Here is a 26,877-nt window from a genome sequence, read left to right as displayed (position 1 = left end):
GCTGATGGCCATGTACACCAATGTGTACACTTTCATGTCCACTTCTAGTCTATATTTGTTGGTACCCATAGACATAGGATTTTAAGTTTTATTTTAACAAGAATAGATGGTACTCCTCATATCAGTAGTCACCAGTGGAGAACATGGGGCACCACAGGTCAATCTGTTCCTCCAAGAATAATGGGCTTGAATCAGTGGCCAAATGCTATGTGATTGTAGGTGCATTCATCCTGAATTTGAGGTTCACTAACAGGTGTATTTGACCTGCAGTTTACTTCCTTCTGACCTTTATTGGAATTTGCTTGCCTGTTGACTTATCCATATAATAAAGTAATTTTGCTGTATATCGGGGTCTATCACGTTATTGGCTATATTAGAATCTCAGGTTCATTTGTTCTATTCATTACTAAAAGCAGCATAGTTGGTGTGTTTGTGTGTATGTATGTGTGTGTATATGTATATGTATATGTATATGTGTGTATATATATATATATATATATAACAGCTCTTGCCTGTCCGCCCTTTAATAGTAAGCCAGGAAAAAGAAAGAAAAGAATATGAATCTAAAAATAATTCAAAATTGATTTGAACTAATCAGTTCACATTATATCTGCTGCCTAACTAATACAATCGGTTACTCATTAAAGTAAATCCTTTGCTGCGCACAGTACTGTTCACTGGTATTGTGCAGGGCCGTCTGGCATCACACTTTGTGTACAATGCTTAACGCGTATTTGTGTACGCCACAGATTACATTCCTTTCTAGGGCTTTGCTTGTCATTCAAACTATTTCTGACACTGTTTGCGTAATCACGGTTATTGGTGAATATAATGGATGGATCATTTATAGGAAAGAGGACAAGTACAGAGTAATTTGCTCACACACTGAAATAGAAATCAATCCATTTAAGGTTTAAAGTCCAAAATGTGTCGATTTGTGCAGAGGACGTCATGATGTTAACTGTACAGGTGCACAAAATCAATCACTTGCACTTTATATTGGCAGTAATATCGGCTGTATGGCTCGGTGACATCCCAACTGGCACAGAGGCAAAATGCTACCTTTTCTGTTTAAACCTGATCATGCCCCTCGGCACATAAATAGGGCCAAAAAGTCATGGTTTGACGAGTTTGTTGCATAGGAACTCAAATGTTTTTTTGTCGTAAACTCAAAACACCTTGTGCACACCAGCTGTGAGCCAGAGCTCCAACGCCTGAATGGTCATCAATTCAGACAGGACATCCCAATATTTCCTGTACAGCCTTCCCAGATACTGGAGGCTGTTGTATAGCTGTAACTATGGCCAGCTTAAAGTTAATGGCTGTAGTTTTTAGAATGGGATGTCCGAGATCTCATATAGTTGTGATGCCTAGGGGTCCATTAACCTTTGGCTATATAGTACAGACAGGTAGATATTTATGTTCTAACCTGCATATAGTTTCTTGTCAAGTGATGGTTATAGTTAAATTTTGGGATAGACAAGTATTGTGTAAATACAAGAATAGACAGGCCTCCTGTTTTCAGTGTTCTCCCCAGCCCCTTTTAGCCGGGTGCACCACCTGGCACTTTTCAGTAACCACCTGGCTGATTTTGGGTGGGTATTGCAGAGTTAAGTCACAGTACAGGGGCTGCCACCCACCTACAATTTCTTCCCACCCAGCTTAAAAAAACATTCTGGGTTGGTATTGATGTACTTGGTTTATTTTTTTTTTGCTTTTCCCATTTTTCTGCAGTAGTTTTTTTTATAATAATGATCAGTCACTGCTGCCTCCTCCTTGTAGGTTGGTTAAACATTAAAGTGCATTTTTTCCTATGTGACATGAGGCAGGTACACAACTTTGAATACTTTTGTTATCTCCCTGATTTTACTGCAGAACCACAAAGGTAGTAGCTTGACCCCCTCAAGATCATTCAAGTCCTTGGCTTCAGTCAAGGTTGCCTTCTAAATGATCTGGCATTGCTTAAGAATCTTGGTACATTTAGGTTAGGCTACAAGCTATCTATTGCAGATATTTTATGGTGCAGCCAATAGTTGGAAAGAAATTTGTTCTGACATTCTGCTTGAGGATTCTTAGACAGCTGTTCTGTGTTGTGAAAGTCTACAAGGCAAATGCATTCTATCTTGTTCAATGGCTAAAGCGCTAGAGTGTCTCATGCTGTGACTGTCAAATTGTTATATCCTAGATATTTCGCCAAGGCCTTGCTGCTGGTGTAGAGAATTATAGGCTGAACTCTGAACTTCTGAAGTGTCCACCAAAACAAAAACAGTGTTGACACCTAAGCCTCATGTCATTGATGTGTGCTGTGCAGGGTTCCTGCTCTTTAAATATCCCTGTGGGAAAGTTTCTTTATATAGAACAGTAAAGTGTCTAAAATAAAGGCTGTCTTCTTCATTATTCCAAGTTATCCTTCACTTGATCCTGTAATGGGATGCTAGACTGAGCTGTGAATATAGTTTTCTGCTGTGGGTTGTTCCTAACAGTTCTTCACTATGGTGAATCCCTGGGGTTGCTGGAGGGAGCAGTGAGCTATGCTAAGCCTTGCTGTTAGCACTTGGCTAGTACAGTGTGTCTCTTTGTATATCACAAGCTCTCCAATCATTACTGAATATCTGCACACCTAAATCTTGCTGGATATATAAGTAGGCATATTTGTAGTACCAACAGGAAGAATCAAAATTATGTAAAACGTATAATTAAATATCCCATAGGTATTACAATGCTGCTAAAATTACACTTTAAATGACATATTTTTAAATCTGGGACTTTCATTAGGACATTACTTTGTGATCATGGTTCTAACATTTTTTTATAATAGAATGACAACACTGTCCCTGCCTCTGTTATGTTCCTGTGTTGTCACCCGGGCCACCGATCGAGATTACAAGTGGCTCTTTCAACAGAGAAATGCAATGTAGCAATGTTTGTAGTATATCTATGTACCCAGAATGTTACTATAAAATGCTGCAGGTGATCAGCAGCAAATGAGAACAAGTATTAAAAAACAAACAAACCTATTGCCATCAAGTGATAGTAGTTTTACTATAAAGGACAAATGTACCTTTATCCACCGACTGCCCAAATTTATCCACTGACTGCAAAGCTGCCAACATTACCAGAGAGGTGGGCACAGACCTCTAATTATTCTGGGTGCAGCTTTGGGAGTTCAGCTAAATTGCATATTAGCAACCCTCCCATCTTCTTGCAGAAGAAAAATGCTAACTTCTCTGCCATTGCCAACTATTTTAGCACTAAAATATATATATATATATATATATATTAGTTTGATAGTCTATACTTAAAGCAGCCCTGTGAATAATAAAATAATAAAACCATCTTGAAATGACACTTATTTCATAGCTGTCACCCCTTGGCGCTTGTATGACCTCTGATTGCCCTATGAGCGGCAAATAGGTAGTTACCCACCACTTTTGTTTTCCTGCGTCAGGGCAGATTCAGACCTGCTACAGGATAAAGTGGTTCCTTGAGGCTCCTGGAGGTTGGCACCTTGCCAGCTGCTGTTACTTGCACTGCTTTTTAAAGAGCCAGCATCTATGGATTTGACAGCAGGTATCAGGAAGTGTTACTGAACTGCTCACTGCTGTCCTCCATTCATTCTCTATGGGACTGCCACATGTAAAAGCTACTTGTAGCTGCTCTCTGAAGGCTCATTGGCATGAGGAAGCGGTAACTGTACTACAGCCTCACTGCCAGTCTGGCTATAGCCTAACAGTTGGCCTATTGCAGTTATGGACTCCCTTGATAACAAATAGTGTAAAGCACAATATGTGGGGGGTGATCATAGTCGGTGCCTAAGGGAGCTAAGCCCAATTTGAATATTAGCTTGCCCTTGGTACTCTGCAAGTAATCAGAATTTTCATCAAGTTATGTGGTTTTGAGATCATCAGCCTAAATCACCTGTTATAGAATATATATTCCTAATGTAAAATAGTACAACCAACACGTAGAAAATATAAATGTAAACTTTAGCTATTAACGTTCCATGAAGTGGGAGAGTCCTGGCGTGCTGCTATTAGAATGTTTTCTGCAGTGTCTGAGGCAATCCTTTGGCACTCTTCTAACTCTGTCTCTAATTAGTCTCACAGTTTGGCTTGCAGTGTTTTCATGTAGGCTGGAAACAGATGATGTTGTTGGCTGTTTTACATTTTCACCCTCTATTTATTTATTCACGCCACTCCAGAAGAAAAATGCCAGTCTTATGTGAGATAATTATGAATTTCAGCCATTTTAAACACCGGTTTTTAGTATATTATTATCCGGCTATTATTATATTTTACACGTACTCAAACACTTAAATTGTTTGTACCTTTTGTGACCCTATAGGGAATGCTGCTTTTATAGCATTGAGGTATGAATGTAGTTTTCTTAGTAGGTAAAAATGGCCAAATCACGACCTTTACACAATAGGCATTGGGTAATATGTTTGTGCCATCACCCAAGGACTGTGCATAATATTCAGAGAATGTAATGCTACAGAATGCTTTCAGAATGCAGACATGCTTGAAGAGATGGTCAGGGACTGTAGCCATGCTGTAATGGTTGAAGACATTGGCCATGTGTCAGGAGACGCACATACTGTGGACACTTTGGATGAGAGTACTGCTATTACAGCTCATTTACAAAGCAATAGATCCATATGTGTTTTCCATAAAGCCCCAGAAATGACGTTTGATATTTCTCTTAGTAAGGTTTAATATTGAGGATCAGAAGACAAAAAGATTGATGACAAATAGTACATAAAATTCAACATCATCTAAAAGAAATTAACCATTAGAACGTATTGGACAGTTATAGCATCGGTTATTTCCCTCACTGGCCTGAGGAAGAACGTAGCCTTCTTTGAGTTCTTCTCCATGTTTTTGACATTTTAGGCTTTCTCTCTCCAAGGGTGGTCAATCATGTAGACAGGATCAAACCTTCCAGAGCTGTGTCTGTTATTAGCCTGTGGTGTTCAAAATATGTAGTTGTTCTCAACTCTGCACTTTGAATGAAAGAAGGGGAAGGACTCCAGGAGGATTTGTCTAGCGGGCATCTGCTGCAGTTGTAGACATCAGTCATCAGACATCTTTGTCTGATGTGACTGGAATTGGTCATGTTGGCTTTCATCTTCTGTTTGTGGCTAGCATTAGATATCCCATGCGGTGTCTGCAAATAAAAGCAAAGTAAACGCTTTGCCAAGTACTGGGGTGTACGGAATCGTCTGGCTATCTTCCCTGGTTTAGGCCTGGTGTCTACAATGTCAACCAGACACAATTTCTGAGTCACTCATTCATTTTCTCCAAGCATGGTTTTGTTGCTGCAGCTTACAAATGTTCCTACATCAGGAAGCATTACTTAGTAATTATTGAATGGGAATTTTTTTTCACTTTTTGCATGTGCTTTGAAATGTGACATTTTTATTCTCTGGAAAATGATGAAATGAATATAAATTAATATCCTGGATATTTTGTAAGCCAGAAAACCCATCTGTGGACTAACCCTATGACAAACAACCAGCAACAATTACAGTGACACCAACACACAGAAACCTGCCAGGGAAGCAGATGCTGCATCTGAGGAGATCTTGTTCATCACCGCACTTGTTCTGCTTTTGATTTATGTGCTTTATGAGAAGAGAGGTATAAAAGGGGGTGGAGGATGTTGTGTACCGCAGCCATTTGACATTTTTTGCTGCTGAATATTTAACTTGCCAATCTTTTGTTCCATTTGTCTGGAAATAGCTAGCTGATGGGGCATTTGGTGTGTGGCGGCTCCACTGCATTATGGGGACGAATGCAGAATTGGCACGTATGATGGTTTAGCAGCCTTGGTAGATATTTGCAGCTATTTTCTATTGCCCAACAGAAGTGGACAGAGAGACATTCGGTCAGGTCAGTAGCTTCTAAGAGAGGCAGCTTATTTCTTATACAAGGACCAACTAGCGTGAAGCCTATGACAAGGACAAACATGACTGCCTACATTTATAAACACAATTACAAGCTATGCATGGAGACAAAGTATTCATTTCAATAATACACATTTTAAAAAATTTGCAATAAACGATTACATATTTAATGATTATTCTACAGTGCCTACTACTTCATAGGTTATTAAGGCTTTATTGAAACGTAATTTATGGCTTGTTTGGTATATGTAAACAGTTTATTGTCCACAATTTTACATTTAAGGCAATCATTTTTTTTAATCAATGAATAATATAAGCTAAACTTCACATTTACCAAGTATAGTTCTAGCTGTGGTGGTTCTCTTGCAGATTCAGTTTGAACACAAACTTTTTTTTTTTTTTTACAGATCAATAAACAAAATTCTTTCTGCAAATTAGCTGATCTTCCATACCATTCAGACCAGAAAATAATAGTTGGCTGTGCCCACCCTGCTTTAAATTCTGAGGTAGCAAAGCATTCTATCGCTTGCCCCAACTTTAAATGCTATGTTGTGCCAAGGACAAAGAGTGACTAAACAGAACTAGATTGTTAATTCTGTGTTCACAACTGTTAGATGCTAAAAACCTTGATAAACAAGATTCTTTTCACAGAAAGGTTTTAAGTTTTCCAAAGCTGCATTAGGGTTGTTTTGTGCCTGTCGGAGTTTTGCTTTAATTCCAAAAATGAGAGCCGCACATATGTCAGACATGTGTTTGTCTCTGGATAATGAGTTCCAAAATATATAAATAGTTAATGCAAATTGTATTGAAATTTCCCTATTTCTCCCTGAGTGCTGAGAGTATGATAAGCAGGACAGAACTGAAATGAGTGGCCTGTATTTGTCAGATATGTTTTTCAAGCACTAAGCTCTCAAATCTAAACTCAAACGCAAATGCTCCCTCTTAATCATATTTCATTGCCTGGTCTAATCTCTACAACCCCGCACCACGCTGGGAAGTCACAGACAAACCTCTGGTCATTTTATTTATTTCATTTTTTACCTTTTTTTTTTTTGTAATTTTCAAAAATGTCTGTCATCTGCATCAACAGCTAGAACCAGAGTACAGGGAAAAGATTAGGAACATAGATTGACGAAGGATCGGGAAAATGAAGGTTGCTGAGACAGATAAGAGGAAATAACAGCAATGAACAGCATGTTGAAGAAATGTCTAGAATTTTTTAAAGTGTTGAGGCAAAAACTCTAGACGTGGGATGACATTTGATAAGTCTTTAGAAATCTTGACTATGGGATACCTACTTGATGGGTGATCTTGAAGGGACATCATTTATAAAAAAAATAAAAATAAAAAAAAAATACCTGATTGTCTCTCTTCCCTCTACTCCACATCTGCCAGTGCCAAGGCAAAACACAGCAGACCTTCTAATTACTTCCTCACTCATAACCTAGTCACATACACGGCTCCAAGACTTTTCTAGAGCTGCCCCGGCTCTCTGGAATGGTCTTCCTCGTCCCATTTGGCTTGATCCAACTTTCTGCTCATTTAAAATGGCACTTAAAACCCATCTCTTCAAACTGACCTACCTGTTCTGTCTTCTAACCCTAACTACTTACCTAACATTTTATATCCTTCTCTTATTGTGTGCTGCTTCCCCCACCTCTTAGATTGCAAGCTCATTCTTATCACTGTGGTCAATAATTTCAGCTGTAATGGCATCATAAGCTGTTTTTATAATCAAGTAGGCGCTGTAGATGAATTATTGGGGCTTATGATATTTTGGAAAATGTAGCAGTTGGCACACCTACATTTAGGTACTTGGATGTTTCTGTATCCTATGGCTTGATATATAATTGACATCCCCTTTAAGGCTGGTTGCTGGAATGCTAAAATCACCTTAACCTACTTTAGCAGTCCTTTATAATGTTTTTGCATGTGAATTATTAATTAATTTCTCTCCAAGGACACAAGCCATAGCAGATGGTGGGAGTGCTATGGGGCCCAGGATTGTCTGGCTACAAATTGATTTATCTGGTCAGCTGCTGTGTTAATATTTGCTGAGAATATTATGGCTCTAAGTAGTAGAGTCCTTTTTGATAAGAATAAAATAATCCGTTTTAAAGTTTATCCAAACCCAAGAACAAAAATTGTGTTACATTACTTTTATATTAGATATTGTCTGCTTTCCAGTACTCTCAGGCTTTTTGTCCTTTATTTTCACCTTGCAACCCTGCCAGTAACTTATTTTCTATCCTAGGATGACAAGATTCACAAACTATATCTATGTAGAAGCAATTTCAGATAAAAATGGAATACCTTCTGCTCCTCTCATCTGCATAAATTAGAGGGAGGTGTCCCAGCAGTTCAGGGAAAAGAACAGGGCAGGGCAGCAAACACAGCTTGAAATAACACTCCAGAGTTACAAACATGCTTTTGTTTTTTGTTTTTTTTATGCAAAATCAGCAGGTTTATTACTATGGTTTATTCTGCTTATATCTGGTCTTCCCTTATTCCTCCTCACCCTCTCATGACATTATTACTACATCTGTCTGCTTCTTTTTGCAATCCAGATAAAATATGGCTGCTTTTTAGAACTAGCAAGGCTCTGCATATAATTTCCTGAAAAAAGGAAGCTATGACAATACCCAAATATGATATGATGATATCCATTACTTAAAGAATTGAAATCCATTTAATGAAAGGGGCAGGCCTGAGACTGGCTGGAAAGGAAAAGGCTAGATGATGTTGGACTTCATCAAATCAGGTATATTGCAGACTATAAAAAACTTGCCGTCGCTTCTAATGCACACTATGGGACTGTAAGTGTGTGCAGAGAAATCGGGCAATTTCAGTATAGGAGAGGAGCATACAACTATACAAGAAGGTGAAGGTAAGGCTTAAATTCAGCTTTAGCTTTTAATGGTTACAAATTGCTTTTTAGCAGCAATCACATTACAAAAAAATGTATTTGCTTTTAATAACCATTTGTAGTACTGAATCATCACTAAAAAAGAATTGCTTGTCTTGACACTGTATGGAACCTCTGGAGCTAAAAATCTAATATTCCAAAATGCGAATGTATGTATAGAACTATAATAACTCCTAATCTCATAGGGATGTTAAACAGATAGGTGTATAGTAATAGGTTATAGAGATTCTCCATTGGGTAAGCTGAAGGAGAGCACAGAAGATGAAAATGTCTGCAAACACAGCAGGAAGGACATATTGGGGCCGAGGCTTCCTTCTCTATACTACATTAGGAAAGAAGAAGGAGCAAAGAGTGAGTGGGCGGACAAGGCCGTATAATGTGTCTGTGTTTTGTGGGTAACAACTGATTTTTTGTTGCAGAGCCATGCGTACAGTACTGTGTATTGTGTAACTATGTACTCCAGCACAGACCCATCCCCCAGTTTATCTTTTATCCTCCAGTGAAACTTTAAAAGAAGAAAAAAGAGATCAAGCATTGACAATATCTGTCTTAGCTGTGAAACCCATTTTTGTTTTGTTCTCTAGGTTTTATCAGTGTTCATCAGAAATATTTGTGCTGTCAAAGAAGCTGTAAATAAACAAATTTTGGGATACTCTATATCAGAGTCTGGTACTCACGCCACCACTTTGCTTGCTTTTATTTCAGCAGCTCTTGCAGACATTCTGGTTATAACCTTGATTTTGGAGCAGAATTAAACCTACACATAAAGTAAAAAGTATCTGCCTTTCTGCAAACTTTTGTAGAATCGTTTTGCACGTGGGTGCTGGGAATAAATGAACTCTTTTGCACATTTGTGGGAGTTACATTATCGGGCCAATCAAGATGGCCAAAGATCATGAACCCGAAAAAGAATTGGGTTTGCATGTGCTGGTAAAAGTGAAAAGGGCTTTAGTTTCACTTGAAATAAGCTGCTCTGCTGGAGTTAATGTTATTTATATTAATAACAGGTAACAATGTACAGTTAAAGAGACTCATTGCCGGACTATTTAGAGAGGGGGAGTAAAAAAGAAAGATGTGTGCAAAGATCATTAGTGATATATTGAGAAACACAAAGAGAAAGAGATTAATGAATCTAGATTGGGCATTTCCTTACTGCAAAACAAATTTATCTTCATTCATTGCTTTTGTCCTGATCACTTGATCTTCTTCCTCTTTCTTACATCAGAAAAGCATGGGTGATCGGCCAAACGAAGGTGCCCTGCCAGGTACTAGCTGGTGCCAATCTTATACACACTCTAACCCACCTACATCACCAGCAGCACTCCCTTATGGGTGGATCGTAGTATTTATTGACTGTGGTAGCCTTTGTGACCTTAGTGCATGGATGGACACATTGGTAGGGACAATTGCCCTGGCAATTCTGAACATGGCAGATTAAGCCACAGACTTAACTTTTCTTTTATGATCTGAGCATGAACACAAGTAGTAACCCTGGTAAGGGTTGCAATAGTCATTGGACATCATCAATAGTTATTTAATAAATTCCACTATACTAATATATATATATATATGTTGTCCTTTTTTGGGACATTTCAAACATGCCTATTTTTACAAAGTTTTATTAGAAACAATCAAAACAATAAAAAAACTTATAATATTGGTTTATTATTTATTCATAAAAAATATTGTAAATATTTTTTAACACAGGGTTTGGATTTTAAAAGAAACACAAATATATGTTCAAAGGAATAGCAGACAGTAACAATATTTGTGTTCCATTGTTAAGGCTATTGAACATTCTTTTTGGACAGGGCTGTTTATTTTTTCACCCTTACATAAATACGATTTAGTAGTCCAATGTCAGCTTTTCTCTTGGCAGTAGGAACACGGCTAGGACCTGTCATTGAAATGCGCTTTTTGCCATCAGTCCTAATTGATTCTTTGCCAGACTAGCGTTTGATCTTCCCGTTGATCTTTGTGAACCTTTTAAACAAGTTGTCATTTGTCCTTTGTCCATTGTATATTTGAAGGCTAAACAGCACCGAGGAAGGCAGGCCCACACTTCAATGGGATCATAATCCTGTTCAGCCAGGGCCGCTTATCTGAAGAGAGAATTAATCAAGCACCTCTCAAGGCTGTGACTGGCATTTGTGTAGGCTGAATGAGTATACGTGGGCTGTATAGGAGGCATTTACTTCGCCAAGACCACCAATAAACACTTTTTGCATCTAAACTTACCACTTAGGAAAACCTTAGAGCTGTATCAAAAACTCTTCACTGGGTTCCTATACCTGCAAACACAGGTGTTATGAGTTTTTAATTTGTTTTATTTAACTTAAAAAAAAAAAAAAATATTTAATTCATATTTTAATTTTTTAAAAATATTTATTTTACAAAATAAAAATAAAGTTTTTTGTAATAAATAGCACATGATGACAAAGCTCTTTAAACTGTCTACTTTTTGCCTGCAAGTGATAAATCTAAAAAATTCTTTTTTAGATAAAATATTTTTGCACTTGTCTAATAGCAGTTCTACAGTTTGTATTTGGTCAAAGGAAAAATATTTTAGTGCAAAAAATAATGTACAGTACGAAAGATTTGGCACTTTATAAATTTGTCCCATAGTCTAAAATAACCAATTTTTGGTAAGAGCCAGTTAATGATTAATAAGTATTTCAATGTTGCTAAACATTTTTAGTCATGTGATAGACCGGATAATATGAGTGGAAGTGACTCATTCTGAAAATTCCCCTTAACTATACTTGCAAAAAATGAAGGTTGGAGGAGCTATATATAAAAATAGAAATCTTTAACCATTCCTGCATTCTGGTCATTTTAAAATGATTCTGTTTTTCTTTAATTTCTTCCTGCAAGCTGAGGGGTAGAGAAATATGGCAAGTCTGAACAGAGGTGATGATCCCTAGGTCTAGCATGTATTCTGTTTGGCAGCCCTCACAATGGTTCATTCACACCACACAGCGCACGTTGATGTACACATAACATGCACACTTGTGTACTACTATGCATTATTAGCCATTAGAATTGTTTTTATTTATTTTTACTAGATTTCTTCCTAAAGCCACATTGAACCCCAAGCATGGCTTCTCTCTCAAGTATAAAAGTAAACTACTTGGGTCATTTAGAAAGAAGTGCAGTCTGCAGTAAAAAATAATGACCTCCACCACCATACAGTAGAGCCATGTCACTGGTTTTAGCCAGCAACCCTCTGTGTTGCTACAATACACAAAAAACATATTTAGCTACTACACATTTACTATATTTTATCTCCCCAAAGACCATGTGAAAACAGAAAAGTGTCAGTTGTTAGTATTCACGAATGTGCTTACAATTCAAAATATTTTGGGTGAATGATGTCAGCCCTTGTGAGTTGTATGCTGCTGAATCACTCTGTTTCCTTATCTACACAATTGTTCTATAGTCAAATTTAAAGCAAACTAAACACACACAAAAAATAAGTCCCCATGACGTAGAAGTTTTTGGCAGAATAGTAATGCAAAGTTATTTGCCAAAGATCATTTTTCCCATGCACCTCATTTTTTTTTGTCTTTTGCTTATACTGCACAGCATATTAACCATGCAGTGTAGAGCCCGGCTCTTTATAGGGCACTGCCACAAATAGATCTGGATGCAAAATCATGGCCATCCAGTGTCCAGGGTATTCTCATGGTCCCACAAGAGTCTGTCTCAAAGCTGGCTTCTTCAGGGGATGCAGCAGTGACATGTTCCTGGACCATTGCTGCAAGGTGCTTACAGAAAGATAGGGGTGTACCATAATTGTGGCAAGTATGCTGTCCAAATATGCAGTATAGCAAAAGCTCACCCCCAGCAATGAAAATGTAAATTTAGGAACTAACTGGGCATCTCTGAAATATATAAATTTATATATATAATGTCTATATGGACTGCCTATATTTCATACATGTAATTGAGAGAATGTATCACATTATACCTGAATGATAATTTTTGACCAACTCAGGTACGTCATTAGGAGTTCCTCGTAGAATAACACAGTTAGTTATAGGCTATTTAATCTAGCCAACACCCCAAGACGTAGGAGATCTCCAGAGTTCTGAACGAATGTCGATCAAGATATTTTTCCCTCCATTCAGTCATTTGGAGTTGTGCTCTTTTGCAGAGGAACATGTCATCTGTCATCCGCTATCTCTTTTGCATCAGCCTATTTTTTTCCTGTCCTTCGGACTCTGGGGGATGTTCATTGTGAAGACACGGCTCAGGCTGAATAATGGTGCTGCTTTTCATCTATACGTTGGAGAAAGCTCTGCATTACGCTGAATTTATAAATTAGATATTTCATCTTTTAGGAGCTACACTTGTTTATAAAGGCATCCTGTCATCTTTCTGAGAGGGGTATTTTAATTGATTTTTACAGTATTAATATGTTTTGGAACCTATCTTCTTAACCATTTTACATCATTCTGCAGACAATAGGCTTCTGCTCATATGGCTAACCTATGGTAGCCAATTAGAAGTACAATTTAGATGCTATGGGTTACCTCCTAAATCAAATGATCACTGATCTTTGCAGTGCCTGACTTAATAAACCTGCTTTACTGTTCTTCAAAGATACTAAAAACCACAGCCTAACCTCTGGTATTTTCATAATAGGCAAGCCCCATGGAGGAAGTTAGAAATAATGTCCTAATGGGTGACCCTTCTCCCCCTTTCTTTTTTCCTGGTTTCTCAAAGTACAGTTGCAAGATGTACATTTTTTTTTTCATTTGTATTCCTGACACAATAATTATGCATTGCACTGAACTCTACTTTTCAGTTTTCCACGATGAGTGCACTTTATTTAGGCTTGGCAGTCCTGTGTACACCCACCACATACTCAAACATGTTGCAGAATGAAAACAGTGATGATTACAGCTCCTTGGCTGAAGTTAACTTTATATGGGCATGAGAAACTCACAGATTTACTAGTGTTGTTTCATTTAGGCCTAAATCATAAACCCAGTAAGCAAGAAGAGCAATTATACTGCTTAAATGCTTAGTATTTCATCAGAGCACCTACGACATGTCCAATAATTGTAATGTATGTTCATAGAAAATCTGATATATGCTATAGTTCTTATGCTAACAGACATAAAGGATTACATTACAAGCACCATGTCAAAGAAGGAGATTAATACTTAAGTTTTGACAGGTGGTAAGTCCATCTATTGCTCTCTTGCAGAGATATAGTCGAATTTTGAGCATCCCACTGTTGGGTGTGTATGCTATGCATTGTGGCTTTACCCATTGACTGGAATGAGGCCACTGTGCACCTCAGACCTGGTACCTGACACACAACTTTACACATCTATCTGGAAGTGTTACATGCCTATGAGAATGCAATTTTGTTTTTATTTTTCTTTCTTTTTTTGTTCCTAGAAGGTCAATTCTTGGAATTCTAGATAATGCATTGAGCTTGCGATATACCATTATACCAATTTTGGTGGGAATATTTCTGTAAGTTAATTCTACGATATCCAAATCTTGCCTATAACCTTCAAAATTGAATTGGTTTCTGATTGTATCTGCCCATTAAAGAAAACTGAGCTCCAGGTGCTCAAATGGTTTTGTAGATACTAACTATTGGGCCTCATCTGTATCTTAGCTTCACTACTTAATACTGACCTGAAAAGCATTGCTGGATGGGCTTGGACTTTTGAGACTTCAATGGCTTCAGGATTTTTCAGTTGTTCAGGTCATTGACTTGCTGTTTGTGGACAAGATCATAATGATAAACCTTAAGGCTTCTCCTTTGCAAATAAATCTATGCTGGCAGTTTGAACTTTTGGGTAAGGGTGGGGACAGAGTCCCTAGCTTAATGTAACTTCCCTTCATCAATATGAGGCTTTTACAGTAGGGATTCCCTTTCTTCTATTAGTGTTAATAACTGTTGACACCAGATCAGAAATGGAGGAGAAATCTTGTATTGTGTACAGAAAGGATTAGCCCTCACATTAGAGAGATTTTCTTTCAAACTTATGTAGAACAAAAACAATTAGGGGAATCTGCCAACTCTATTAACAGGTAAAAACAATAAAAAAAATTGATTACATATGAAAAACAGAGACCGATTCCACACCTCACCCCCCAAATGACTCTGGAACCCTTTTGGGCAAAGCACTTTTAATGGTGGACAACAGATAAATTGATCAGATTGTTAAAGCTAGCTGTATGTTTTTAATGTAAATGCAGATTATGTTTATCAGGGTTCCTCTGTAATCTGCTTTGCCGCATAGATATAACACCATGCTTCCAAGCTTTTTGTATAAAATACAAAATAACTACATAAAAATGCTGCATAAGGATATAATGGCATGAATGGCGGCACATCTTAGCTCAGCAAGTTCCTTGACAAAGATTCCCATAATAGCCTTACTGAGCTACATTACCCTTGAAGAGCTTTTCCTAAAAATGGAAAAGCCACAGGCAGTGCTGTCACCCCTTGGGGCTCATCGTGTTCTGTTGGTAATCCCCTCTAGTCCAAGCAGAGGAGACTTTTCTTTTCCGACCCTTTCTTGCTGAATAGATCTGAGAGCCGTCTGATTATAGAATTCTATGGCACTGTTCTCCGCGCTTCCCACTAATTATGGCTGGCATCACGGGCTGATAACTTAATACAAAAACACTTGTCCTGTTTGTGTGCCCTATAGAGGTTCACACATGCTGGGCATTATCCCGGTTCTTTTATTTCATTTATATGGAATTACTTGTGTATGCCTTTTTATTATGTGTGTTTAGTAAAGTGTTCTGTAGTCCATACTTATGCGAAATAACACAACGTATTGTAGGAATTAAAGACATAGTCTAGTCAATAGAGGAATAATTTTAAAAAAATCCAACATTCCTAGGACTCTAGATTTATATGTAAATACCCTTTTTCCCCTCCACATCTAGTTCTTGGCTCCCTTAAAATAGAAGTGTGGAGAAAATATTTTTTTTTTTTAAGACCGAAGTAAAAAGTTAGAACATCTGTCACTATTTTATTGCTATCTGTGCCCCCATTGATGTCAAATAATGACACTTGTTCTGATGACAACTGTTGAAGATTAGAATTCTCACTTTTGTGAGATTTCTTCACACTTTGTTTATTTTACCCAAAGCAGAAAAAAGTGTGGTGGTCGGGTCATGGCACTTAATGAACCACTTAGTCTTTTTCTTCATCACTCTTATGTGTTTCTTTGTTTACAATGTACACATAAAGGATCCAACACTGGGTATTGAAATCTCTGCCATACTGAAAATTGCTTCTTATATATTTTTGTTGGACGTTTCTGCTGTACCCTTTGCTTGATATGTGATTAGCCTCTTCTATTACTTTCAGCCTTCTTTTCAGTTTCTTCTGGTATGCCCTAGACTGTGCGTATTACAAAGAAACATAAGTCCCTGTATATATTTAAAGGTTTTTGAAACAATATGTGACAATCTATGTAAATTTTCTTTATATTGAGTTATCACACAGATTTCTGGTCCGTATTCACTATAACACTTGTAAAAAAAAAAAAAAAAAAAATGGGTGACTTCTATCCAATCAGCAGGCTGGGGTAGGTTTGGTGTCCAAGGGATCAGAAATTAAGCAACCATTACTTGCTTGTGGTCACCAATCAGATTGGTGTTTACTATTACCATGATATCAATTGAACATTTTGATTCATGGACACAGTAAAAGCTTGCAGCTATATAAGTTGGGAAAAACATGTTTGAAGAGCAAATAACTAAGATTTTGCCCTAGAGTTTTATTTAAGCAGTGTGTAGATTTTCTTTTTAATGGGTTCCGTTCACTGAGCAGCCTTCGTAAATGAATTTCCTCTATGGCTGACCCATTTAGTTAATTGATAAGAACCCTTTAAATCTGCTTTGTAATTGTATTTTCCTGCTGCATTCTGTCCTGGAAAAAAACGGCAGGCTGATATTGGTTATATGTCAGTTGAAAGGATTTTACATTTGATGACTTTTCTAACCTTGTTTGAGTAGCATGATCTATTCCTTTCCTTATTTATATCCAGCATGCTGGGACAGTAAAAAGATTGATTTTCACTTGAATCACTTTTCCATTTGAGATTTTTTTTTTTAATAAACATAATTTGTTTGGATCATCCTAATTGTCAGCTGGTCTGGGTGGCCTCTAGCTTGGAAAATCCCCATGGTTCTCTTATAATGGTCTTAAGTGTGACAGTGGAGCTGACTGAAAGAATCCTCTTCAATGAAATGATGTGACCCGAGCAATAAATTAAAAATACCAAAAATGTCATTCTCCGGAGGAATACAAGTTCCACCCTTGAAAGACTTCAGTGGGAAAACATCCTATACACAATACATGGTGGATATAATTTAAAAAAAGCCAACCTGGTATTGTGTACAACTATAGCTTGAATATTAAAGCTTAAGTCTAGGGTGCCAATAGTGCTGTTTTTCTCAGTGACACTGAAAATTCTGTATGCCTTGTATTAAGCATGCACAATATCAATATCTGGATAGCTTGTACTTTTTACTAATTTTCTGAATTATCATCCATCATGGTTTATGTTGCATTTTTTCACTCCCAACACATTTGGTGCTCTTCACTGCTTCTTCACTCTTCGCACATTGTCCTCACTGCTAGCAGTGACCAAAAATATATAACCTAGCTGGCTATTATATGGCCTTTTTAATTGCCCATATACAGTGTCTGTCCAAAAAAAGTCACAAATTCTAAACAGTAAATTTGACCACATTTAACTTTGCTTTATTGAAACGCACTTGTCATGATATCAGAAGCATAAGCTTAGGTTATGTCACATTTTATTTCTGACGAGTTGCGTAAAATTTTCAATCTTGTACCTGTGATGGGTGAGTTGGACCTCTGTGTAAAGTCTACTCCAGAAAATCTCAAAGATTCTTAATGGGGTTAAGTTCTGGACTCTGTGGTGGCCAATTCTCACTAAACCTTTAATTCACAATTTGAGCACAATGAATCCAAAAATCCTTTGCTCGAAAAACCTGGTCTTTTAATATATGCAGGAGTCAGCTGACCTCATTTTTTGGGGCACATAACGTTGCCAAACCTAGACCTAACCAATTGATGCAACCACAGATCATAACACTGCCCCTACAGGCTTGGAGGACTTAAGCTTTATCTGGCTTTGCCAATCTTTTAAAAAACAGAAACCCTGTGTACACATTTTGCACCTAGCAATCTGAGGATCCATCACAAAAAATGTTTCTGTATTAGGAAGCCTTTGTAGATTAATTTTGCTCTGTATTTAGCATTGAGAAGGGCAAAGGCCTCTTGGAGGGCCACATAATGACTTGATATGCTTAGTCTTGTATTGCCGATCGTATTTTCTGTATCTGTTGTGCTAAAAATGATAGATGACTCACTCCGTCTTGCTTGCCAGCTGTATCAGTAAACCAGACACATGACCCAAAAAAAACGGGCAGCCGATATAGATCTATAGATAGTTTGAAATCAGTAATGGAATGGTGACCACTCTCAATAGGTATTTAGGTATGGCTGTTGTTCTATGTATTTCCAGACAGTTGCAAGGATGCATTGCTTGATAATGTACCTCTTTGCAGCTCCTTGTGATGTTACTGCACGTTTCTGTTAATGAGCAATTAGTGGGCATATTAGATTATTGCAATTTGGGACCCAGACATTTGGGGCATTGAATAACATGCTTCCAGTGATAGGATATCCTGGAGACCGCCAGTGGCTTATTGTTTGAGTGTTTGTATTGGTTGCCTGGCTCCTGGGACTTGTCTAGTACTGTACCTGAACATTGGCGCTCGGATAGTGTTTCTGCCTTGGGCATGGATTAAAATCCATCCACACTTTACTTGAAATGCTTGTTGGCTTCCATGGGTTTACTCCAAGTAGACAAGTTCTCTCCCCTACTGGAAGGGTAATTAGCTTCTTATGAAAGAATTGTAAGAATGGTAAGTAGTTTTAAACATAACGTCTCTATTATAGTTAGTTAATTTTTTCCGATAAATATAAATTATAGCATTAGTATAGTATTTTGTTGCTGTAAAAGTGATTATGTAGAACTTTAGGCTTTTTTTTTATAGATTTTTAAAGGTTCTCAGTTTACTTGTGAATTCTGTTGACTCAGTGACTCATCAGCAGTGATTTGATTTAAGTAATTTGTCTAATTTCAGCTGGCTAATTTTGCAGTTTAAGTCAGACTGACCTGTTATGCCAGCAAGCATGCAGCTCCTCTATGCTCTGTTTAGCTAACCCATAGTGCTCAGGAAAAGTTGTGTGTTATAATGTTTATTTCTAAAGCATTTGTAGTCATGGCTTTGTCTTTGTAGATTACAAACTTCTCCTTTTGGGCCTCTGTTAGTGGTCTCACCTTGTAGCAATGGGGTTGTGTTTTATGTGTTTATTACCCAAAATGGCACGGCCTTCATGGAGTTTGTACCCTTCCCTGTTTGTGTGTCTTCCTCTTGGCAAAAGTATGTGTAGATTTTATGAAAAAGTTTCATTTCCTATTATTTATAATGTTTAGGTTTAGACTGACATAAAATACCCTTTAATGTTTTTATTTCTTTTTTATTCCTTTATTCCTTTTTTTATTTATTCTTTTTCCTTTTTATTTTTCAGCAACCCATTGTGCCTGCTCACCCCATGGCTCCTCCAAGCCCCAGCACAACCAGCAACAACAATAGCAGCAGCAGCAGTAGCAGCTCTGGTTGGGATCAGTTAAGCAAAACAAACTTGTATATCAGAGGACTCCTTCCAAACACCACAGACCAGGACCTAGTGAAGCTATGCCAACCGTAAGTATGGTTATTATTTGGCTTTGTATTAATATCTGTTTGAGGCAGGGCATCAGAAGGCTTTTTTTTATCCTTGACATTCCTTATGTCTGATTGTTATCTGAAGGTTATAGGTCTTACACAGCCTAGTGGCTCCACTGTTCTACATGATGAGCTCCCGAGAATAACTTTGTATGGTCCAGTTCCACATGTCACTGTTAGTATTGACTGAAATAACCAATTATAGATACTTTTCCAATATGTATGAGGCAAGTGAGTACTGGAATATTACTAGTTGTTGTGAGCAATACAGTTTATCTTGACAGATTTGTCAAAGATGGATATTAAGGGCAGCCAAAGTTGTTTGACCTGAATGAAGACAAAAAAGGCTTTGAGTAGAAACCAGTTTATAAGCATTTGAACTGAAACATATGGATGCCAAGAATGCTTTTAGGTTTAATCAATAGACTGCAACTGAATGGGAAAACACAATGTTTCCCTAATTTTGGCTCCTGCAAAGACCTCCGTTCTGGGCTGACTAATAAACATCCTAAATGTGAAAAGGCAACCCAATTCAATACAACCTAGAAAACCAGCTAGCTTTAACAGTGATATATGGTTGATCAGGGGTTACCATCCATTGCACGCCGGTCGTTACCTTTTAAGACGAACCTGCCTTTATCATCTTAAGAGCTGTGACTTTTCAGTAATTTCACAATACATGGTCCAAAATTCTGATTTTGAATCAGAAGGACCACATCTAAGTGGAAACAGGTGAACAACAGAACAGCCCAGTCTGCGCAATAGTGTGCATTGATTTTTTGTTGGAAGTTATCGTGAACATTTGATAAGTCACTTGAAAAATTTGATAAACCGGATTTGTATACTCTGAACAGAATGTAGAATTGTATTTGGCTGTACATCATGTTGTCCGTATTTCACCACCACTTAGTCTGTGTCGGTCTTTCAGATTAAGTGTGAGTCACTTTCTTTTTCCTGCTATATTTGCTGTTTGGTTGTAAGAAGACTTACGGTGATATTGTGTCATGCTCTAGTAGTACCCCTTTACAAATGTGCATTTAAGCATATTCAACTTTCGAGACCTTATTTGTCTGTCCATTAAAAAATGCTGCCATCAATCTCCATTTTTCTGCTCTTTGTAGCGCAGTGCTCTTAAACTATCTTGGTTACTTTTTTTTGGGTTTGGCTTAAGTTTTAAAAGTGAAAGCAAACACATAAAAAAATACAAACATGGAAGCTGTCCTAGCAACTGAAAGGCATTTTTTGTGTCTTTTCATCTGCATAAAATTCAGTTAATATACATAAAGTGAAACCATTTTCCCTAAAGATTCCTTATTTCTGTTTACTGCGGTGACCAAGGTTCTCAGGACATTACTCAAGAACTTTGCTTTGGTCTGAATGAACAGCCTAGAATCATATGTTAATAGCAAAGCAAGTTATTCCCACAGAGCCAGGAGGCTGAAGGTGATTCTGCAGGAAACAAGGCTTTTTTTATCAGTGGCTACAGGAACCAACCTGTTAAAGTTATTTGATCTCATGTTGTATTCCTATTAAGGGATTTGAAATTAAGTTATATATATATACAAACATCTAATTAGACCAGGTGGAACTACCCATGCCACCACCCTTGCTAGCTCTTAGCACAACATATCCAGTTTATGTCAGGATTTTGTATATGACACCCATTTGGCCAAACATACATGCTTGTCAGGCAATGGCTGTATGTGCACAGCCAGAACACAATATTTAGAGCAATAATGCCTCATTTGTATGGGTAGGCTTAAGGTTGCCATAAAAATACCAGAAAGGTCAAACAATTGTGTACAATAATTCCACTTGAAGCATGTGGGGGTCATGAGTCCCCTAAAATGTATATTTGGCTTGGAAAGCCATGTTTAGCTAAGAGCAGTACAAGCAGATGGCACCATTTGGTCAAAAACCTATCTAGTCAACTATTGACCCTTGACAGCAATTCATGGTACTTGTATACTGCTGCTATAACCTTATGAACTCATGTCCAACAAAAGGTTTCAAAGCTCTCTTGGTACCTCTTTCAAGATCTAAGCCATTTACCACCTCCTAGTTGAGGTCTGTTGGGTTATGTCTAGAAGTAACAACGGCTGTTGGTAAGGGAGTTCACGGAAGTGAAACTGTAAAAATCAGTGATGCTTTCCTCCATGCATCTTTTTTATGGTTTCACTTCTCATTTCACAAGCCATCGTGTTTATGAAGTGTGTTTTCTCACCTATCTCTGGGCTAAGATTGACATGATTGACTGTTAATAGAAAACAGGAGCTCAGGATATGCATTATATATTGTCTGTGCTAAAGAGCTTTGACAGTTACATTATGGTTAGTCTATCTACAACGTTTGTTTCATTTTTGTTAGAGGGTTTATATATGTGCCTTTTGTTTGCCTGAGAACTCAACCGGTGAGATCTCTTCTTTTATGTTTCTATCTCCAATCAATGTGGTTTAGTTCAGCTCGCATGAAGCAGACAAGAACATTTCTGATAGGAATAATGGGTATTTTTGGTGCTTTATGGAAATAAAAATGTTCTTAAAAAATAAATAAATCTTGAAAGCTTGAAAAATAAAAATCTAATGACTGGTAGATTGCATAACTAATCCCATTGTATACTTGCCTGTCCCTGTTCTGTCATGGGAGTTGCCATCTTCTTTCTTCTCTTCTTCCTGATCTTTGGCCATCTTAATTGGCTGGGCTGGAATGACGTAACTCCCCAAATGTTGACGAATAAAGCAGATAACACAGGTAACAATGCTTATTGCAGAAGGGACATCGCCTTTACCTTTCTTCAATAAATCTCTTTTTTATGACAAATTTCTAATATGGAACTTTAGTTCTACTTTAAGCCTAATAATTGGAAAACTACTATTTTTTAGGAGAGGTTGGACTAGCACCCTGCATGGTTCATCTTATGATGGTTGTGGGGTGGGGTTGAGATGATCACAGAACCCTTTAATCATTGGCAGTAGTAATGTTAGTCAGTTGTAGTTTAGCCTTGTTTTTGTATCCCCCCTACACCATCCAATTAGACAATATCACTGGTTTTTATGATGACATTATTTCTTGCTACTCTGAAATTTCTCCCTGGTAATTACTGGTACATTAGACATTATTATTGAAGGTTTTCGGAAGTGTCATTGTGGACCTCTGTGTTGCCTCATGTCAACAAACAATACGGTCACCATGGACTGAGATGACAATAAAAAGAAATGAATGTTGACTAATTATGATTGATGGTGTTGTGTGTAATATGAAAAGAGCTGGAGAAAGATTTTCTTTGTGAAAATGTATTGCATGCTCACTTGCTGTTCTTGTAAGGTAAGATGAAAAGATTTTCTCGGGTGTTCATAAGCAATATAATGCTTTATATGCTGCCTTATATTGCAGAACTTTTTGTAAAAATCATTATACATGCTTTATAAGATATAACAATGCGGTAATGAAAGGTAGGAAGGATCTGACCACACTAGCCAACAGTCAGGAAGATTATTAGTCGGGTGTTACGTCATCAGACCGCATTCACCCAGATTAGGGAACGTTTATTTTGTTAGTGAGCATTTTACAGATCCTGCAAGCTTCCCGACCAGTTGAACTTGACTGAAGGAAATCTAGGTTATCAGTATAGGATTTTATCAGGTGACTACCTACTTTTCAAACTAATAACTGTTTATTTTCCCCATCTCTGCTGATGCTAGGCTAATAAACAAGTGAAGGACATGTGGTCAACAGGCAGAAAGAAAAATGTTAGCTATGGTGTTTCCTAACAGTATATTGGTAAATACAGTGTCTATTGAATCCACTAAAAGGCCAGAACCACCACTAGGTTCTTCATCTTTCAACACCTGGAGTTTGTTGGATGCCTGCTTTAGTTATAGCCGTCAGTTGCTGTGTCACCAGTGTGTTCTTCAGAGCTGCAGGATGCTTACAAATAGGAAGAATTTTCCCCAGGAAGACAGTCTTCAAGTAGTCATTCCTATCAGTAGACCAGAAATTGGATGGCCAGAAACTGCTGAATAATTGGAAATCACGTTAAACTTTATTGCTCGTTATCATTTGCCTGTATCTACCTACCCTTGTCCGCTCATTAAAACACATTAAATGTGGAATTAAAGGCAGCTAGTATACATTTCTAAATTTGCTTAAAGTGGAATAAAAACCCACTTACCTGTCCCAGTTTTCTTCTAGCGTGCCACCAGCTTCTTCTTTCTTTACTTTGTCTTTATGATCTTCAGCCATCTCTTCTTTCTTTACTTTGTCTTTATGATCTTCAGCCATCTATGATCTTCAGCCATCTCTTCTTTCTTTACTTTGTCTTTATGATCTTCAGCCATCTCTTCTTTCTTTACTTTGTCTTTATGATCTTCAGCCATCTTTATTGGCCAGGCCGGAATGACCTAATTCCTGCGTATGAGTTTATTCATTCTTGGCACCCACTTAGGAAGCTAGGAATGTCGGGTACTCTGGCTATCAAATTTGACACTGCGCTTGCAAGAGTGATCGGACAGGTAGACGAAAATGTTGTATAAGGGACCTCTGCTGTTCCTTTCTGCAATAATAACCCGCCTGCTCATGTATTCCTAAAAAGTGGAACTTTACTTACATTAGAGAAAATTCAGGTCACAAACTTGGATACATTTCAAAACATAATTACTAGTTCTTTAGTATTTAAAGCAACTTCTATAGATGTAATTCAGCTGTATATTTGGCTGTTTGCCTGGAGTTCAAATGTATCCTGATGGGGGGATATTTTGACACACATACTCGAGTATTTTAGAGATTCCAGTCCATAAGGATATTTTATTTGTAGCAGGCCTTTCACTTTTGGGGAACAAATGTAACCTTGGAGGACATTTCTCTGGTTGTTCCAACAGTATAGGCCTCAATGCAGCTTGTTTTGTTGGACAGGTTAATACTTTTGCCATGTTTACTTAGCCATTCAGAATTTCTCTAGATGAAGCTGAAGGAGAGTTTATTAAAAAGACAGGCCAATGTCAGTGACCTGACACTGAACGTGAGTCGTTTAGTGTTTGTCTGATATAGTGTTATTTCAAAGCTCCCCTATTCATTCCTTGTTTGCTCAGCTGAATAAAAAGGCTAGCTCTGACCCACACATTCCCAGCCTCCCTCACCACATTCCCGCTACACTTTATTATGCTTTTGTTTGCAGTAAAACCACTTGTCAATCTTCCACTCTCCCATTGCCTTGCCTTTCTTTCAAAGGTATATTCTTGAGGTTAGGAGTTATTAGTGTAAATCCACATTTGGTTCACTTTCTAGGAATACATGCAACACCAATACAATTTTGCTATATATTTTTGGTCTTCTAGGTTTTTAGTTTTGATGACTTCCTGAATTTTGGAATGCAAAATGCAGTGAAAACAAACACAGAGGCTTTTTTCAGGCAAGCACAGACAAAATACACTCTTCAGTCAACAAAAAACCTTAATGTTTGGAATTAAATTCCCCTTTTTCCACCTTGGTCTGCAAACCATGTGATCAAATATCGCTCCTCCACTTTTTCATTCCATTAAATCACATAACTTGTCCCTCCTAGATATTGTGTACACACCTACACAGTATACCTCATGCAAATGCTTGCACAAAATGGTTTTTAACCAGGTCTTTACAATTGAATGGGAATGATTGAACGCACATGTGAACATGCAGTATAACGCTGTGGTTTATAGCAAAAGTCCAAAATGGCCCTTTACTGTGAGGAATAAATCAAAGTAGAATGCTCACCTATATGACAATCTTTTATAGCCACACAGACCTGATTTTGGCCTGAGACACAGCACCTTATGCTGTATGATAAGGAATGATGAGTATGCATCATCTAAGGTATTTAGTGCACTTTAAAAGGTATATAACCTTTTTTAGCCAGTTTTGCGGCTATGTCCATTTCATATGGTTTGAAAAGTGAGACTCCTGTAAGTTTATTATAGTTATATGGGTACAAAGGCTAAAAAAAGGCCCAGGTCTATTAACTTCAAACATTTTTGATGTTTTGAGTTTTATATTTACCATCAGTGTTGCTAATGGCGTTACTGGATTCCAAGTTACAATAACAGTGTCTTCTATTTCTTAAGGAAGATAAATGTTTTATGAAGAAAAATGTTTTCGGCCCATTACTTTGCCTCGGCTTATGTTTTTTTGCATGTTGCTTTATCACTGCAGTGGGTAGAAGATAGACGTTTAATTGGATTAAACTAGGACAGCTGCTGGTTGAAAGTAATACAATTAGAGATATAATTACCCCTGCAGACCATTGTGCTGTTCCAGGATGGAACATTGAATCTTCATAATGCAACAAAAGTCTTGCCTAGTTATTGGATTTCACGATATTACAGGCAGAGAGGTCTCTCTGTGGTAATGTTTCTGTCTAAGTTCATGTCTGCTCCATGCAGATCTGAATAATACATTTGTTTTAGCATCAATGTGCCATACATCATAATGTAACTTATTTCAGGAATTATAGCCAAATTGCAAATGAGATATGGAAAAGCATGCTGTTATTATGTTCATGCTATAATATATTTCTAAACCGTGTTTACTGCGTGAGGTTCAGTGCTATGACAGTAGGCTAAGAGGATGTGGAATCCCAACTCCAATAATATAATTTTGTGTTGTGCAGAATTAGAGAGACAAAAGGGTTACTAAATTATGAGAGCAATCCAAAGTCTGTCAATTTAGCTTTTTTCTTACTTCTTTTCTGCAGGCTTTTTAATGTGTACGTAAAGCCAAAAAATATATAACGCTACCCATGCAGTGTGGCTTCCTCTGAGGGTTCTCTTATCTAGGGTAGCATTAGAGCACTTTTACTTACCTTGTCCCTCACTCCCTCACCACCCTAAAGCCTCTTCTCTATGATGCTCCATTAGTTGGTTACAGGCCCTTGACATACTCCCATACAATTCCAGAATACCTGTCTTGCATAATTATTGGTAAGCAGTATTTATATAGTGCTGACATATTACGCAGCACTTTATTAGGTCCATAGTCTTGTTACTAGCTGTCCCTCAATGGAGCTCACGATCTAATGTCACTACCATAGTCGTATGTCATTAACACAGTTTAAGGTCGATTCGGGGGGAGGAAACACACGTAAACGCACAGGAAACATGCATAGTCCAAGCAGAGACTGTCCTGGCCGAGATTCATACCTGCCACCTAACGTTGCAAGGGCAAAAGTGTTAACCTCTGAGCCAACTGTACTGCCCTCATA

The 26,877-nt window shown here is 37.6% G+C and overlaps 1 protein-coding gene across 1 annotated transcript in view; it reads left to right on the top strand.

The window, feature by feature from the left end:
- RBMS1 (RNA binding motif single stranded interacting protein 1) overlaps positions 1 to 26,877 on the top strand; it is a gene marked incomplete in the record, with an annotated part of 226,083 nt that overhangs the window by 132,798 nt on the left and 66,408 nt on the right. The window contains 1 exon segment of the mRNA XM_072418233.1: positions 19,450 to 19,625. Within this exon segment, the coding sequence (XP_072274334.1) occupies positions 19,450 to 19,625 (176 nt within the window).

This window comes from Pyxicephalus adspersus, chromosome 7 (assembly GCF_032062135.1).
Source record: "Pyxicephalus adspersus chromosome 7, UCB_Pads_2.0, whole genome shotgun sequence".
Lineage (NCBI taxonomy): Eukaryota > Metazoa > Chordata > Amphibia > Anura > Pyxicephalidae > Pyxicephalus > Pyxicephalus adspersus.
The sequence above is the reverse complement of the archived record's forward strand: the minus strand, read 5'-3'. Positions and strand labels throughout refer to the sequence as shown.